At 37.0% G+C, this 19,169-nt stretch overlaps 1 protein-coding gene across 1 annotated transcript in view; it reads right to left on the bottom strand.

Annotated features, from left to right (window-relative positions):
- ADGRV1 (adhesion G protein-coupled receptor V1) overlaps positions 1-19,169 on the bottom strand; it is a 3,979,741-nt gene that overhangs the window by 3,027,511 nt on the left and 933,061 nt on the right. Inside the window, exons 33-34 of the mRNA XM_044064182.1 lie at positions 10,194-11,005; positions 5,979-6,188 (exon numbers count right to left, since the gene is read on the bottom strand). Coding sequence (XP_043920117.1) covers positions 5,979-6,188; positions 10,194-11,005 — 1,022 coding nt within the window. The remainder of the gene's footprint in view (positions 1-5,978; positions 6,189-10,193; positions 11,006-19,169) is intronic.

Below are 19,169 nucleotides of genomic sequence, written 5' to 3'. Positions count from 1 at the left end.
AGATAATGCAGATTTCATTACAAATTGATCAAGTGCTCCTATGATGTGGTACAAAACAGAGCTATGGTACAAAATTTAGGCTAAACATGTCTGTGGTATAGCTGATATCAGCAATTGTGTTAATACTAGCTTACTTACCATATATCCATTACAAAATGAACACAGATAAAAACATCCAACACTGAGGTCTGCAATCTTTGCAACTATGTTTCTACAAAGACACTCCAAGAGATGATGTTTAGCCACACTGAATCAGAGATAAGTTCATAGAATAATATAATCACTTTTACAGGACCAACATATACCAGAATCTGACAAGATCACACCCAGACACTCCTAATTTCTGAATTTTGAAGCCATTTATTTTTGCTTAAGAAAGAACCTGTTTAGAAAGGTGTGACAGCACTAATCTGTATTTTAGCCTTGCATTTATGGTTTTATTTTCCTTCCTTGAATAAAATCTATGTTATATAGCAACTGCCATGGTTGACTGGTTGGATTTACTTCTGTTTTAGATTCTAAGTTCCTTTGATACTTCTGATCTTGACTTGTAAACAAAATAATCTCTAAAGTCACCATCCAAAGCAAAATCTGTTATTTAATTAAACAAAATAGACGAACTTGAAACAAATGTGTTGGATTTGTGGTTGTGGTTTGATAAAAGTTGCATTGCATGATTTCATTTAAAAAAACTGGCCATTACTTAAAATTTTCCAGAAGAAGATGTACCAGAAATCATATTTATGAAATGTTTCGTCATACATTTTTTTAACATGTTTGCCCAAGAGTGAGATTTACATATGCATGCTTTGATAGTTTATTTTTTGCACTCATAGCATTTAATTGTAGAATAGTGAAAAGCAAATAATTATAACTAATTTCCTCAAACTAAGAGCATTGCCTACAAGGTATTTTGTGACTCTTCCTGCTATACATGCAATGTACCACAGACACACACACATACACACACACACACACACACACACACACACACACACACACACACACACACACACACACACACACACACACACACACATATATACGTGGACACACTCACACACATATAGACATTTGTTTTCATAGCTTAGAGAAATTAGTTTGATGTAATGTCCTTTGCAAGGTGTATATTTATTGACATGTCTGATAGGTTATACTTACATGTCTTCCTTAAAATGATGCTTAATTTCTGAATTTTTTTAGGCTGACTTGTACAGTTAGCTAGTACCAAAGTATTCAGAAGTCTTTATCACTATCATTCTTGGCATTTACAGTACTTTTCTGTAATTAATGCTTAACTAACTATAAGAATTGTTATATTTCAAAACCTCATTAGAACATGTAGACACAGTTCCTTCGCCACCTCAGAATCTCTATCACAAGACCCACTCCATAACAATATGGGCTTTTTCCCAAACTATAATTGATAAACTAAAACAATGAGTGAGAAGGTCATTGAAAAACCAATCAGTAAAAACAAAATGAAAACTCCAGCAAAGCTAGAACTTCCACTGAGTGACCTCCCAAACCTCTTGTATCCGAGGCTCATAGGATTGGCTTTATTGGCTTGAAATTGTCCAGTAAAATGAATAAACAAGTAATGGGCATTCAGAATCGTCAATTAGCTGAAACACCTGATGTTCATAAGGATCATTTGCATATAGCCCATGAGCCTCTGATACAAGAGGTTTGGGAGGTCACTCAGTGGAAGTTCTAGCTTTGCTGGAGTTTTTATTTTGTTTTTACCGATTGGTTTTTAAACTATAATTGATACAGAATAACCTTATTGCTTCAGTCTTGGTACTAACTCCTTATTAATTTTATTGGAAAGTAGACCCATGGCAGAATCAATGGTTACCTGTAATGCTAGTAACAAAATCCTGGGAGCTAGCTCAGGCCGTAGAACATTTGGTGACATATTAAATGAGAAAGCAAGGTAAACAGGAAGACTAAACAATGCATACAAAAGATTCCTCAGTGAGGTGTGAAACAGTTATTCCCCTGTAAAAAGAAAGACCCTCCATGGACCCTGGAAATTATAGAGCCATACGTTTGACAAACTTCATGGAAAGATTATCATAGAATTAACAAGGATATAGAGAACCTCCAAACACTGGACTCCTCTCAGTTTGGATTTGTCAAAGTCAGGTCATGCTTACTCAGCCAACTGGACTTTTATGAAAAGGTCACCAAAACAAGAGACAAAGGTAAAATGGTACACACCACCTACCTAGACCTGGTTAAGGCTTTTCACACAATCCCTGATGCCATCATAGTAGAAAAGCTTAATAAACTAGGAATAAGCCCCTACAGTACCCAATGGATCACCAACTGGCTCACAGATAGAATGCAGTTGATCAAAATAGGGGAAGCTATTTCCACTAAAAGACCAGTCACCAGTGGAGTCCTGCAGAGCTTGGTGCTGGGACCTCACCTGTTTGGCAACTACTTTTTGGAAGTTAAAAACAATATTATGGAGCTCTGGCTGATCAACTTTGCAAAGGACTGCAAGCTTGATGCAGTTATCAAATCCCCAAAAGACTTAGCCATCTTGCAAAAAGGTTTGTCCAAACAAATAGCTGGTGCCAGAATCATCAAACATAGCTAAACCCCCCAAAATTGTATTATCATATACTTTGGGAAGTCATCTGCCTGGGGAAACTTCCAAAATGATAATATACTCCTGAGAATTGACCCAGTTGTTTGAGATCTAGGAACTTATGTGTACAGTGACCTACTTTTCGATCAACATATGTCATCTGTGAGGCTCAATAACAAAGGGATTTCTTCTAGGTCCAAGGATGTCATTGTTCCCCTTTTCTCAGCCTTCATAATGCCAATCATTGAGTATGATACCCCTTTTGGCACGTATCTGTACAGACACATATAGCAGCTGGAATGCCCTCAGAGATACCACATAAAAAAGGATACTAGGCTTAAACAAGTTGCCCTGCATGGGTCACCTCAAGCCCTGTCACTATACTCAGTCTCTCACAGACTGCTAAGAGGTGATCTGCATCTGGCACACAAGGCATCCTCTGACCAAACACTAACTGACCTGCTACAGATCAGCAAGTCAAAAGGCATCAGAGATACTCGGTCCATGGATCTAACCTCTTCTGCAACATCAACAGAACAGTTTGGAGGGGCAGATAAACCTCACGGAGAATACAATTGCTTGGGAACAGATTTCCCATCCACATAAAACAAAGCTCATTCTTGACCAAATTAGGTGCAGCTTGGATCTGTGGATTGGTAATAGGAAGTTTACCCCAGGGCTCTCCCTTTACTATTCATGGACAGAGGCAGCGCCAAAATTTTTAACCCACAGTTTGGGACTTTTCTAAATCTCTATGGCATGATTCCAGTTATTACCACTAGAGATAATGTAAATATAGTCCACTAATTGGTAAGGTTAATGTAAACACTACATGAACTGGGTAATTCCAAGCACCAAACAGGAAATCTGGCTAGACTTAAAATGGCCTGCAAGGGCAGCTAGCCAAGTACTAATCTACGAACCTATGAAATTACCTCATACCACCATTCATAGTCTTATGTTATCTGTGATAAAGCTCCAAATTACAAATTGTCTGGTTATATTCAGTGTATATTTGTTTAATCTGTGGCTGACCATCTAAGAAAAGAGAAGACAGCAAAAGAGAAAACTCTCATACTTGGATGGCCTGTAATATATAGAACCTGCCAATTCAATGTAAAAAATACCCTGATCAATAGAATATGTTATGCTAGCCTTGATGGCAAGACTGTAAAATATGTAGTGGGGTATTTACATTGTTGTTACAGACACTGACATATGAAACAGACAGAAAAACATAAGAAATAATATGCACTATTTTCACGTCTACACAATGTGCCATAATATTATACCAAAAGTCATCTTCTTTTACCTTGATTACCAAACCATTTTAGAAGGATATATTAAACTTATGGAGTATAACCTAATTTGACTACTGTCCTACAAGCTTCCCTCAAGAAGGTCCAGGCTATACACAGTCATAACATTACTGGATTTATTTCTAGTAGCTGGCTTTCCACTTGCAAATAAAAGCAGTTATTCAGTTTGTAAATCAACAGGGAAAAATAGCTGCCAGTCCCATATTCTCTCAAGTGCTTCTGGTAAGTAGAGTCGATCAGGATCCACAGATGATAGAATATGAAATACTAATGCTGAAAAATTATAGTGGGGTCTTGCAAGACTAATGTAGATTCATGCACTTAATGGCAGTCTAAATGGGTTAAATGCATACTTCTGTCATTAAATAAATATAATACAATGTAACCCAACAAAGTATCCGACTTAGATAAATCATTACAGGTACAAACAACATATACAGACCCCGTGCACACAACTGGTGCTTCACTTGTGTCCACACACACACACACACACACACACACACACACACACACACACACACACACACACACACACACACACACACACACAAAAATCAGATCTTCTGAAGATGATGACAGAAGCTGGTGACTTCTACTCTTCCATGCATAGTAAAGCTAAATATATGCCCTGTCAGTATGCATGTATGCTGAAGAATTTACATCTTTGCTTGCTTTCAAAAATTTCATGTGTAGTACAGCTATCTTAAACTATATTACTGTTTTGAAAATACATCAGATATTGAAAATGCAATTAATAACTACCAGAGTGTCTTTAATCATATTGCCTGTGCTTTCTGCAGGTTGACATTTTAAATTTTTCTACTAAGGAAATGTGTATACCATATGAAAGCAAACATTGCATCATTGCAAAGTGAATTTAGATTCCAAAGCTGTAGTAACAGCCCAGAGCAGATAACTATCTCTTTAAAAATCTAATATGCTACATGATTTCCATAAAAAAGCTGCTTACATCTATGACAGTCAGTGGAGTATACCTAAAAAATAATATATATATATATATATATATATATATATATATATATATATATATACGCACACACACACACACACACACACACACACACACACACACATATATACACACACACAAGTAGTCACAGCCACATATACATGCAATATCTATGTATACAAAATATTGAAATGTACACACAGATCTGTAAATATACATGCATGCATACACACATATTATCCAGCTATATAACAAGAGAAATACATGCATGTAAACATGCATATTTGCACATACACATAACCTTTTAATTTTATTGATGTAGTAAACTATAAAGATTTAATGTTTCTGGAACTGGCACTATCCTGAAATCTCAAAAAGGAACATTCAGATAAATGGCATTCGACTCCTTCTATTACTGCATACACACTCTATAGGCTCCTTGTTTGCTTAGAAAATGTTCCATAAATATTTATTTTCATTTCAAGTTAAGTACTTTATTTTTTTCTTTATAAAGCAAAACATCTGTAAAATGCAAAATACAAAAGTAAAACAATGCTCGAAATATTGTAAACATGCTGCTAGTTGACAAATTCAGAAACTATTTCCAGGGTGTTTCTTAAGATAAAGATCTTGCCATTCATATGTTGGTCTGATAAAAATAATCATACAATCCATTACATATGTTCTTACTGTGATACAGTGTGCTTTCACAGAGTCATCGTCACAGCCCATCCTGCGTGTGAATATTTTCTGTAGTCTTTGCAATGTTTACAATAAGCACCTGTACTTAACACTGCTTATGAACTAAACAAAACATTTTTCCACAAGCAGCAGAAAGTCATATGTATGTAATTAGAATGATACTACGCACAAATTTATGCTCAACCGCTAAATGGTTGCCATCTCGATTCATTCCATCTCAAGCTATTCCAAGCTATATTACTGCTTCAGGTCATAAATTCAGCAGTAAGCTGTAATTCATGCTTATATGTATTACTTTGTCCAGGCTATCACTGCTACTATGAGAAAAAAGTATTACATGAACTGATGGTCAGCAGCAACACTGACGTGAGTATGTAGAAACACCCACCTTCACGACCAGTTACAGATTGTGATGCCATCTGGAAACTAATGACTCCTGCAACATTGTCATTAGCTAGAATGACCAATGTGACTCTGTCTGAGCTTGGCAAAATACGACTCCCGCCTTCTGTGTTGGTCAAGCTGATCACAATACTTTCATTGTCCTCAGGCTCCTTGTCATCCAAAATTGTAATTGTGATTGTTTTTTTCACATCTCCTAGAAGAAAATAAATTGACATAAAGGAAAGAAGCATTATTATTTTATACAAAATGTGTTTCCCCAGTAGACCTTGGGATTTTGTGTAATCAGGAACAGTAAAAACAGAACCACTATATGACAGCGTGTCATACTGCAGAGGCATGAGTGTCAGAAAGCTTGAATATGGAAGAGAGACAGTCATGGATGTATGAAACAGAATGGGCTTACATGTCAAACTTGCCTGTAGACAGTGGCTATAATGTGTGAGGGCAAACACAGAAGCTAAAGTGTCACATGGGAGTGCCAAAGGTCAGACAGTCTGGCAATGATAATCTCCGTGGTATGTATAATTGCAAGCGTAATAAGTGGGCTGCGATGCTAGAGTCTCCTACTTCCCACTCTGTAGTTGCACAACCCATTCAGCATCTCTAACAGTTGGATCTTTGCTTACTAAGTAATCGAGTGCACAAATATTTCCACTATGTCACTTAACTGATATAAAAGGAATTGATTATGAGTCTACACAATTCAACAGAAAAGAATATGCTTGTCACTGACCGTATAAAATAACATAACAGTAATTGCTATATAAGAGTATTCCAATTGACAAATGTCATAATCTTTGTAAAAACAGATTTACTTCTATATTAAATTTGCTTGTTTACCCTCCTGCAGAATGTAGCCCCTTTCCCAACATTGTCTTCTGTGTCAGTGCAGCTGCAGCCACCTTTCCCTGTCATAAAAATCATTGTTAACCAAGAGCATCACGAAGACAAGAACACGGTGACTATGAAGGAAAACAGCTGACATGGAATGCTATTACCAGCTTAAATAAACCTGAAAAGAACCATACACGATACCAGCAGGTAAAGAGAACTGCTTTCCTTGTCTACACTCCCAGTGCTCTGTTAAATTTTTCCACTATGGGACTCCTTACACATATCTATGCAATGGCTCCTTGCAGACCTTGTATATATGGTAGCACCAAAATGTTTTTGAATGAAAATCTGAAACCTCTCATCTTCACAGTCAGCACTCTACATTTCTAGAATCTGCTGCAAACAAGCTTGGAGCATTACAACAACTTACATATGAAGCACACATTAGTTTTGCACTTATGCCATCAGCCTCATATAGATCAATACTGTAATTATCATGGAATTATAAAAAGCTTCTTTGTTTACCAACCTGCTTTATTATCACCTAGAGTGACCAAAGGTAATCACATTTATTGGTGTCAAATTGATTTCTCATCTATTCTTAGTGGGTTTATAATTTCTGTTCCATTATAAATTTTACTTTTCTTAGCTTAGTGAAGCTTAAGAAGCCGCGGTGGTACAGCGGTAGCATTGGTGCTTCACAGCAAGAGGTTCTCCTGTTCGATTTTTGGCTGGAGTGCCTTCTGTATGGAGTCTCCATGTCCTGCCCGTGGTCGAGTGGCCTCTGAAAGACATGCATAAATAGGCGTGCCTTCGCTGAAGGTTGGGCATTGGGCTGGAAACTCAGCACCATAAAAATCTACTGCCAATCATTAGCGGACTGGAGTTCCGCTAAGGTGACCCCTAACCGGGAAAAGACAAACAGTGAAGCTTAAGAAGTGGCTTGTGAACTACACAACTGAGATACACTGGTTAGATTTTTTTTGAAAGTCAGAAAAACTGATGTGTTGGTCACACTGCTGCGTGATATGAACATGTAGCTCTGCCAGAAACATTACCAAATGAGAAGGCTGTACATGTTTGTTCTTTCAGGCACACAGTGGCACAGGTAAGTAGTGGTTGCTTCGATGTTGTAACATATACTTCTATCCTTGAGGGCCTGCTTCCTAGCATTTCAGATCTTTTAAAACACTCACTTCTGCAGTTCAATAAATGTTCCACATATTATGCTGCTTATTTCATTTGGTAACTCTCTTTCCAAATGACTAACATCAGCAAACATGTGGAAAAAAGGAACCATGTAATTAAAGCAAAAAATGTCAGACCTAGCACCTTGGTTGGCTTGAATTTAATCTTTTAGGTGGCATATCGCTTTCCTTTACTTTTACTATTATTCACTTTCATGCACCTATACTCAAATGCCCATATACCCCACTGTTTCTGTCTCCATCCTTTCGTCACTTCCCCAACTTTTAGTTATTACCTGTTATTGAGATGCTATGTTCTTTTTTTTTATCTTCCTCATATATATATTTTTTGCCAGTTTGGCATGGACCTATTTAAGTAACTGTACGATGCTCATCAAATGAACACTGGTTTGCCAGCAGTTAAGCTTTGTAGTGGCTGAAGGATTAAACTACAGATTATGCCTTTCTAAGGCAACTTCCACCACATGGTAACCAAATATTGTTGCATGTTTTACATTATTATGTGTCCTCTACTTTGACTTCATCTTCACCTGCTCTGAACAGTACCAATGACACTTCCATCCACCCCTCCAAACCATGAGAACAAGACGAGGCTCTATTGTATTCACATTTCTTTCTTCATTCAGCATTGCTGAACTCTCTATGGGAAAATGGGCTACCTAATTATACTGTTTCTTTCTTACTCTATAAAGAATTATACTGTAATGATCAACTAAACTGTGGCATTCCGAGAGCAATGTGGAAAGTCCAAAATGCTTTTTGAACTAAAAGAAGCAGGCTTAGCTTTTCACCATACTCACTGTGAGGATATTAGGTACTGTTATCTGTGCTAGCATGACTGGCTGAAGTTTTCTAAATAATTGTAAATAATTGTAAATTACCCTGTGTTACATATGCTAACATGACTAGTTATAATTGTGTAAATACGTTTATGTCTTTTAATTACCACTCTGATTTATGCAAGATGTTTGAATGTCAGTGTTCTTCTGGCTGACCAAATGTATGTGTTTTTTTAAGAGAATGCTGATTGTTTATTATGCCAGAGTCAGCTGACCTAGATGTGATGTCATTGTATACCAGAGCTGGGAGACTAGAATCTTCACTACAGCTGTTTCTTTACTTTTCAAAGTCTGATATGAAAGAGTAGAATTCTCATAGCAGCTTCTTATATATTTTTTTAAAATCTGCTATAAAAGCAGGTTCTGAGTCAGTCGTTCAATTTTCATTCAGTTGTTTTCCAGAGCTGTTCAGCAGTAGTAGTCCAGTTGTTTCCAGAGTAATTGTTCCAGTCACTGAGAACAGACAACAGCCTGTAGTGCTAACATAATTCCTTATCTTGCCTTGCAGAAGTAAGAGTATAATCTTGATTTGTTGAGTTGTTTAGATTAGATAGGGATAGATAATTAGGGAACTAGAGCTAGTTACTTAGAGGTTTTTCTAAAATCAGTGTGAGATCTATCCCACAGTATTATTTTCATATTTCCTGTGTGAAACTCTGTTGTTTATTGGAATCAGTTATTCAGTATTTACATGTTTTAAATCCTTTTATTTCTTATTGAATGCTTTACTACCTCTCATTGTGGCTGGTTATTTAGTGAATATTTTTTAATAACTTGAGAGTGTTTATGCTTATTATGTAACACCAGGGCCACTCCGCAAAGCCTTACTGATTGGGATACATGCTACCATTTGTTTCAATATCTATTTTACCCAATATAATTGAACACCCCTTTTGAAGGGTATCATGGTATTTGATTGGTGGCAGCCATTACCTTGCAATTTAGACAAAGAAACACAGCAGGTAAATCTGTGTCAGTCTTTCCCAAGAATGTGTGTACATGTGAATATCAGACATTTAAGAGTGAATGTGTCAGATACATAGAACTGGGACACAGTGCTCAGCAGTGGTTAGTGTGGAGACTCATTTGGGGACTTAGAGTAAAGCATATAGTCCAGTCCCAGGTTTGGAACCTGTTCCCTGTGTACTCTTTCTTAGGGAAAAGTGTGCATTTCTATCCATGCTTTTAATGACACTCCCTTACCAGAGACAGTAATAAGGACTGAGACTCCTCAGTTACTGCCCCAGTGAAAAGAGGGCTCGTCACACTCACCAGCAAAGTTTAATAGTTCTAAGAAGATGAAAAAAAGGTTCTTACCTTCTTCAAATGTTAACTTCCCACCATCTCCAAGGAAATCTATGTTCCTGGTGGCTGTTCCACCAATCACACTCCATTCCACAGTCACCTGACCCAGACTTCCTCCTCGTCTCTCTATCACTAGTGGTACAGTGTTCTGTGGTTGTTCAGTTACTTCTAGGTAAAGTCCTTTTTCTGTTGCATTAGGACTAAGGCTGTAAATTAGGAACACTCCAAATGCATCCCCATTCATTGCAATTACAACTGCTGTGATATTTGGTTGCCCTATGCTGGGCTGGTTTTTTAAACTTGCTGTGATATTTACAAGTTCCACTCTCTGTAACAAGACAGTAAATGATTCATCTCTTTCTGGTAAATTGTCAGTGAGGAGTGTGACTGTGACATTGGCAAACTCTTCTCCCTCCATCATAATTGTCCAATGGCCAATAGCTGGCTGAAAGTCAATACCAGAAGTGGCTTGTGAACTAAACAACTGAGATACACTGGTTAGATTTTTTTTGAAAGTCAGAAAAACTGATGTGTTGGTCACACTGCTGCTTGATGTGATCATCCAGTAACATGTAGCTCTGCCAGAAACATTAGCAAATGAGAAGGCTGTACATGTTCGTTCTTTCAGGCACACAGTGGCACAGGTAAGTAGTGGCTGGTTCGATGCTGTAACATTTACTTCTGTCCTTGAGGAGCTGCTATTGATTCCTTTTGTTGCAGGATCGTAGTAAGAGATCATATCTTGGCCTTCTTGTATGGCAAGTTCAACAACATCTATTTCAGCAGTGCTATAAAAAATCTGAAGTCTTCCAAACTTTCCTCCACTAAAATGATAAAAAAAGAAACAGTATATTTATTAACAAAAATGGTTGTCTATGCCTCCTGTTTTATAGTAGATGATGTTAAATTTAAAAAATAAGGAGCATCCACGAATTTAACATTTTAATGTTGAATATTTTTTAGTTTGTCACCTTGCTGGATATAATGACTTATTTTTTTCTTGTGTTGCAACTCATTCTAACATTAAATTCAGTTATAGGCATATTACAGTACATACAGTTTCAAAAGCCTCAGATGACAGTTGCATAGCAGTAGACAGTTGGAAGTCATAGATCTAGTAAATGCATGCTAAATTATAAATCTTTTTTGCATTTTTCTACTACCAGTTATTATTTACTGCTGTATTTAGTTGGAGTTTATGCCATGTTTATATTTGCATCAGTTTTATTGGTGAAAATTCTGTTTATATCTCTATCTGTATAAAATTTAGTAGAAGTAAATTTAAATACATTCTAGACTACATCATTGACGCAACACATTTTTTCTTGGTGTACATAGTACAATTTCTGGTTTGTTTTACTTAATGCCCTGTACTCAGAGTCTGTTTTGTTTGTAAACACATTGAAAAATGTTACATTTAGCAGCACAGTGTCTACATGGGAATGAGTGTTACAGACAACATTCTGACTTAGCCTGAGATGTTATTGCATTATATTGTATTGCATTACTAGACATTTAAGCTCAAAAATCCCTCTGAAAGTCTTAGAAGTTCAGCTAATGAACACACAGAACAACTTTTTTCATTTACTGTAAATCAGCTGTCTTTCAAATAAATGGTGATGATGATTAAGAGGTAAGTAAAGGAATAACTGAAAATGAAGATACTCTATGCTCTGAACACAGTTAAATGCAGTATTTTAACTGTGATATTACTTAATTGTATAAAATGCTTTCCTATTATAATTCGGGGGCCTGTAAATGTGTGTACTGGAATTATGAAAAAACTACAAGAGAAAAGCAAATGCCAACAATTGCTGTTCTTTTTTAAAGTTTTCTGCAGTGAAGCAAGCCCCCTAATATCACACAGTGTGGAGGGTTGAACCCTACCCTCCCATTACACATATACTAACTCTGAGATCACAGCACCTCAGACAAAAAGGATTACTCCAAGATGCAGCAGTCTCAAATTCATTATATGTAAGTCTGCACTGCATTTTTGCACATTCAGTCTAGTTATTCTGAAACTTGTATTAACAAGTCCAAAAATTACAAAGAATACTGTGTAAAACAGCTATCCGGTTACAACTTGAAATATTAATGGCACCTAATGGCTAAATGTAAGTGTTCAACTTACTTTTAGGGTCATTGTTGGTTATCAGTGAAAGAATATGGGGAGATCATTTAAAACAGTAAAAAAAAATCTGCCAAGCTTTAAACTTGCAAAAGGGGTGCCATTTGGTTAACCACAGTTTATCTTCAAAAATGCTATCTGATGACACAGAGGTACAGCTAACAATGCTGCCTCAAAAAACTTGGGTCTGTATTTCAGTTAAGAGCTGAAGTGTCTTCTCTACAGAGCCAGTGTTTCCTTCCTGTGTCTATGTGGATTTTTGATAGGTGCTTGGTTTCCTTTCACATCCCACCAATATGCTCTGCATGAACTGAGGATCTTTTAAATTGCCCAGAGGTGTTTATCCTATGACTGAATAGCACTCTGTTCAGGGTGCACTTCTGGGCCACATAGCCTCTGAGTACCACAATATGCTCTGGCTCCCCAAGACTCTGCAGTGAATTATGGGGGTCATCAAAAATGACTGAATAAATAAATCTATCATGTCAGCAGACTAATAATCACAGGTGTGAGACAGTGAACTTGTTTTAATGACTCACTCTTTCTATCCTTTAGACCCGAAGTGAGCAGTATATAATGGGGACTGAAGGGTACATCACTTACAGTGCTCAACTTCACATGTTTTCTAACCAAGTACAAGCCAGAGGAAGGAGTTTTCTGACTCACTTATATTTAAGTCTGATGAAATAATGAATCTAGTGATATAATTTTCATGACTGCTGGCAGTGAGTAATTAACGAACCGCCCAAAAGGTACAGCTCTGTTTTATCTAAAATTAGATACATATTTTTAGCCCAGAGAAGGAGAAAAAGACAGAAGCAAACACCTTGAGTCTCTGTTACTAATCAAAAAGAGAGTATCAGCTCTGGTATACATTGTGCAGATGTAAAAGTATGCAACAGGAAAGAGAGAGACAGATTTTTCAAGAGGTTTATCTAAACCATTCATACTAATCTTGAGTCAGTACAAAGAAGAAAAAAAAAACGGATCCTGTAGCTGTTATAAAGAAAAAAAAATGTTTTATATATATATATATATATATATATATATATATATATATATATATATATATATATATATATATATATATATCAAAACACAACTCAGAATAAAACAATGAACCAGCAAAAACTTAATCAAAACAAATCATTCAGAAAGTGCTTTTGACTCTAACTACAAATGAGCATTGCTTCAGTGTGAATGAACAGCAGGAATTATATGTCATTTTAGTAACAGTGAGTTGTGATATTATCCCTGCATTCATCTGCAGATGCAGCAAAAAACACAGTACTCTGTAAACCACTAGCCCATATGAGCTGTGAAACAGAACATCCGGTCTACAACTTATATAACAGTGGTGGCCAGCCTGCAGCCCAAGGACGACATTTCGCCCTTCAGTCTCCTTGGCAAGGCCTATGTGTCTGCCTTAATCAGATAATAAATTTCACATAAATGGATATTAAGATACTAGGGTATGTCTGCCATCTTGTGGCTTTGCAACAGAATCACAACATGAAATGCTTAGTGGCATTTGGTTAGGGTTAGTGCATGTTAATGTAGTTTTCCATGTTAAAGAAATCATGATTGCATTGCAAAACCATATGAAATAAGGGTGTATATATATTGCCAAATGCAGTGTTCTACTATTTCTTCACATACTGGTTATATCTCATATTGATAATAATACATTTGGTATGGTGTGCATTTCTTCTCCCTCTAAATACTGTTCAAACAAGCCAAACAATTAAGCCATTTTTTTTCTGCATGCAGCTAACCTTCAGCTAACACTAGCTCCTCTCCTCATTCACTGGGTCTACAGGACCTGCCTTAGTTTTTCTTGGCTCAAACCAATACACATTTGAGGCCAGTGAGGATATCTTGGACACTGGTGCAGTACCATACTGCTGCCAGTCAGTGCACCCTATAGGTCACCAATCCACAGCAGACTTGTGAGCTCTGTAATCATTGCCCTTGTGAGGTGCATGCATGCTTCTGCACATGGACAACCTCTCAACTAAATAACACACCACTTATGCAGAGTGGAGCTTGCCAGGCTTGTGATGTTGTTTTATTGCAGTGAGCCTAGGCTGCCTCCCTATACCAGGATACATGAGCCGACATCAGCCACACACTCTCATATTACCACTGTGGCTCCTGCAATACTCAACAGATGAGCCATTCTTGAGCAGTTTCACATACATGTCTTTTCTACTTATCTCACCTATCACAAAATTAAAATATTTCTTAACGATTTTCCACTACAAAAAAATTGCTGTTCTAAACTCCAAACTCAGCCATTTTTTTAAATGCAGATGCTTCTTAATATGTCACCTCCTATTCCAATATTCATCTTTTTACAAAGTCACTTTAAGCTGGTTTCAGATTGTTTTCTTTTTGAACACTTCTCTAAAAGTCATCTACATATTATTTAGCACTCATGACATTATGTAGAAAGGTGATGGTCTGAGTCCAGGCTACGGAATGTATCATATTCTGTTACCTCAATCTTCTACAAGCAACTGCCTGCATACAAGAACACAGCTACTGTAATTCCTGCTTTTATCAACAGACTGTGAGCAGTGTAGATCTATTATAATCTTCTCTCTGTGATACTCCTCCTGATTCTTCTGCTGTGCACACTACTGAACCCCCCCTTTCCTCAAATTTATTGTACAAATGTATACAGTGTTCCAAAGCTTTGCATTTATTTTATATTCTACCTCCCTGATGCTCTACTAAATCTGCTTTTGAGTTTGCACAGATAAACAGATGCCTTTAGGTACTGAGCTGGGCTAGTTGGTTGATTGTTTTTCTCATCTCACAGCTTTTTACAAGTACTGGTTCATAGCCTCCCCCTTCTCTTGTTCTCCTAACATAATTCTCTTAAGATACCCATTGGCACTCCTAACATATCTCAGTTAAGTAAAAACTATTATCTGGTTAAAAGGAAACTAATATAAGCTCAGGACTAAATGTGTCTGCTGTCTGTAACATACATATTCTCCCCCCAAAAGCTGTGATACCAGTAAGGCAATGTATAACTTACCTGCAAACTACCGTTATTTCAGTCTATCTGATTGTTTTTTTCTTGATTCACATGTCTCTTCCAGCTGGGCTAACCCGCTCCATTCACCCGAGCTATGCTCAGGCTCAATCCACAATAAGATTTTCCTTGACACTCTTGACTCTATTGCCCCTTCTAATAAAATAGAATTAAATCCAACTATGCCCACTGGCTTACAAAACAAACTGGATTGATCATGCACAAAAGAGTTTACTCCTGGAAATCCAGAGTTAAAAATAAATCCCCTCCCTTACTTCAGGCAATCAAAGAGCTCAGAAACCAAACCAAAAAAACTAGTCATCAAAGATAAGAGAGCTTATATTTCCTCTAACCAACACAGCACTTACAAAAATCAAAAAAAAATTCTGGACCTCCATCAACAACCTGCTCCACCAAGGTAAACCCACTACTCCCAACCCCTTTCCGCACAAGACTGCCACTGAAACTGCCACTCTCCTCAACAACTATTTCATAGAAACTATCCAAAAACTCACAGAAAATAGTATATCTCACCCAACCCCTCTATTATCTCTTAACAAAACTCTTTCCAATACATTTTCTTTCCAACCAGTCCCAATTACGAATATTAAATATTTTCTAAATAAACTTAAGCCTTGCTCCCCCTCTGCTGACCAACTACCCACCCATTTCCTAAAATGGCTGCACAATCCATCACCTAGCCTGTCACTATACGTATTAATCATTCCATCTCTGAGGCCCTTGTCCCAGATATCTGGAGATCCTTTTATACAATCCCTGTTCACAAAGGCGGCAACTCTACTGATCCCTTTAACTTTAGACCCACTGTTATCCTGTCCGCCCTTTCTAAAATTTTAGAAATATGCATCCATGATGAGTTAATCAAACAGCTTCTTGACAACAATCTCCTTACTCCTACCCATCATGGCTTTAGACCCCACCACAGCACAGCCATTGCATTACTCTCCTTTACTCAAACAATAGCTGAAGCCTGTGACAATAACTTGCTCATCTCCTGTCTATTCCTTGATCTTTCAAAGGACTTTGATACTGTCTCTCACTCTAAACTCCTTACTAAACCTTCTGATGTACATTTTATTTATTTTATTTATTTTTTTTTGTTTTTTTAGTTTATACATGTCCATTCCATTTTCCATCAGTGGAGGAGGAAGAGAAAGCTGGAGCTATCTATTCTATAACATAAAAAAAAAATAAATAATAATACAATACAACAAAACAAAAAAAAAAAAAAAAAAAACCTCAAATACAATACAATATAGAAATAGATAGAAGTCTGAGAAGAAGAAGAGTCAGTAACTCTCGGTCTAAAAAAAAAAAAAAAAAAAAATTAAAAATATTATAAGTTTGAGAAAGAAAAGGGTGGATTTTTTTAGGGGGCAGGGACACCAGAGAAATGGAAAAATATAAATATATATAAAAAAAAGGAAGAGAGGGGGGGGGAAGAAGGGGAGGGAAAAAGTCAAAGCCCAGGTTATTGGAAGAGAAAAGCCAGAGGTTGGTTAGGAAGTGTTTGTTTAGTTTTAAATAAGGATCCTCCATCAACTGGTTCTCTAGCTACCTCTCTGGCGGGCAGCAATTTATCCACTAGCAAACTGTCCTCTCTCCATTCCTCCCTGTAAATACTGGAGTTCCCCAAGGATCAGTTTTAGGCCCCCTTCTGTTCAACATATTCACTAACAAACTTCTCTCTGCTACTAACCTCTCTGCACTTCTACAATATGCAGATGACTCCACCTTTATCACCTCTGCCCATAACATACCTGAACTCCTAGCTCTCACTCAACAAACCTTCACCTCTGTCGAAACCTGGCTCTCTAATAGCCAATTAATACTAAATCCAAACTAAAAACTAAATCCCATCTCTTCTCCCCTAAAACACTCACCCAGCACAAACCCTCTTTCTCTCTCACCTTTCTTAATAACACCATCATCAAACCCAAATGCCCTGCCAAACTACTTGGAGTAATTATTGATGATGAACTAAAATTCAATACTCATATCCAACAATGTATAAAGAAGACCCACCAGAAACACAGACTTCTCTATCGCAACCAGAAATTTCTGTCACCTTCTTCTAAACCTTCCCTCGCTCAGCCCCTGTCTTTACTAATGTTCAAACTTCACTTATCACTAAATTAGAGCAAACTTATCACAAAATAGCCAGGTTTGCCTCTAATCTCCCCTATAAATCTCACCACTGTCTCACCCTTAAATCACTCCAATGGCCAGAATTCTCAAAACAACTACTTCTACCCCAGCTTTACATTACACACTCTATCCTGAATGACCCCTCTTCCTGCCCTTCCATCTCCAACCTAGCATCTAATATAACCCCATCCTCACCTTCGTACTTCCAGCAAACACCTCCTTGACATATATAAACCTAATAAAAATATAGGAAAGTCCTTCTACAAATTCTCTGTTGCACATGCTTGGAACTCACTCCCTCAAACCATAAGAAGCATTCATCAAAAACACTTGCTCAAAAAAAACTTTAAATTTTTCTTCAGAGTACATGGTCCTGCCTTTGTCTACCCCCCCCCCCCCCCGATCTAGCCTCTACTCTTCTCAGCTTTAACTCCTTTTCCCTAGTCTACTCTTTACTTCCTTGTACTTGCCTCATATACCTTTATATCTCCCTCTCCCCTCACTTCCATAGCATATGTATTCATATATATCTTTATTTAAAAAAAGAAAAAACTTTTGATTGAATGGTTTATCTATTTGTATGTACTTCATGTGTGATACTCTCTAAACCTGTCAATTATTATTTAACTTACCCTATGTACAGATATTCTCTAACTGTTGATTTTCTTATTATGTTTCATGGTGGTTTTAATTTTTTACTCTTATTTTTATTTTTGATTTGATTTTTATTGTAAAAATATGTAATACTTCTGGAGCTTTTCTCCTTGGGTCTCCAATGAAAATGGGCCCCTGGCTCAGTTCGACTAACCCATTTAACAAATGTCAATCAATAAATAAACAAATAAAATAAATACATAAATAACGTTTGACCCACGTGACTTACAGACATGAAAAGCTTAGGTATCACTGTTATACAATATAGCGTCATTTGGCAAGGAGGACAGCAAAGTTGAAAAGCAGTTAGTGCTATATTCCCTTGCCTTAAGTACACTAAGTCTTCATGCAAAACAAGTATTAGTAGGGTAGGTCTCTTGCCATAAAATATTATGGAAATTTCCCTGCATTTCATCACACTGTAATCACATTTTACACATTACTAGTGCTGATAACAGATAGTATATACATTATTACATCAGGGAGACCTCTGAGACTTGGCTACTGAGAATAAATGTTCTTTCTCTTCTACACTACATTCCAGTGAGCTGTATCCAGTGAAATCCATAGAAATGAATCTTGTAATTGGCTAATGTATGTTCTTTTGGATAAAGCAGGGCATCACAGGCAGAAATGGTGAATACAGTATTTCATACATTGTCAGAATGATCTGTTAAGTGAATCATGCAAATACTTTGCTCACAGTCATTTGGCTTCTCATTCTCTTGCAAACGTGTCACTTAATGTTTCTGCAGCTTACTGCCTCCTATCATCTATGTCATTACTTAATTGGTACCAGTGGCAGTTTTTAAAAACATAAAAGAAACAGTCTCTGTTTGCCAAGATTCAGTATTCCCCCAGTTTCAAGCCTCAGCCGAGATCCCTATAATCTTACTGCTCAAGAAGTGCTGGAGAATTCTTCAAAGGAAACATCTTCAGGCAAGTGATCTCTCTCAGAGTTGCCCATTATTCTTAACAGCATTGTTGAAAC

This window comes from Protopterus annectens, chromosome 2.part2 (assembly GCF_019279795.1).
Source record: "Protopterus annectens isolate FY-2018-M chromosome 2.part2, PAN1.0, whole genome shotgun sequence".
Classification (NCBI taxonomy): domain Eukaryota; kingdom Metazoa; phylum Chordata; order Ceratodontiformes; family Protopteridae; genus Protopterus; species Protopterus annectens.
Note: the sequence above shows the minus strand (reverse complement) of the source record. Positions and strands in the feature narration are given on the sequence as shown.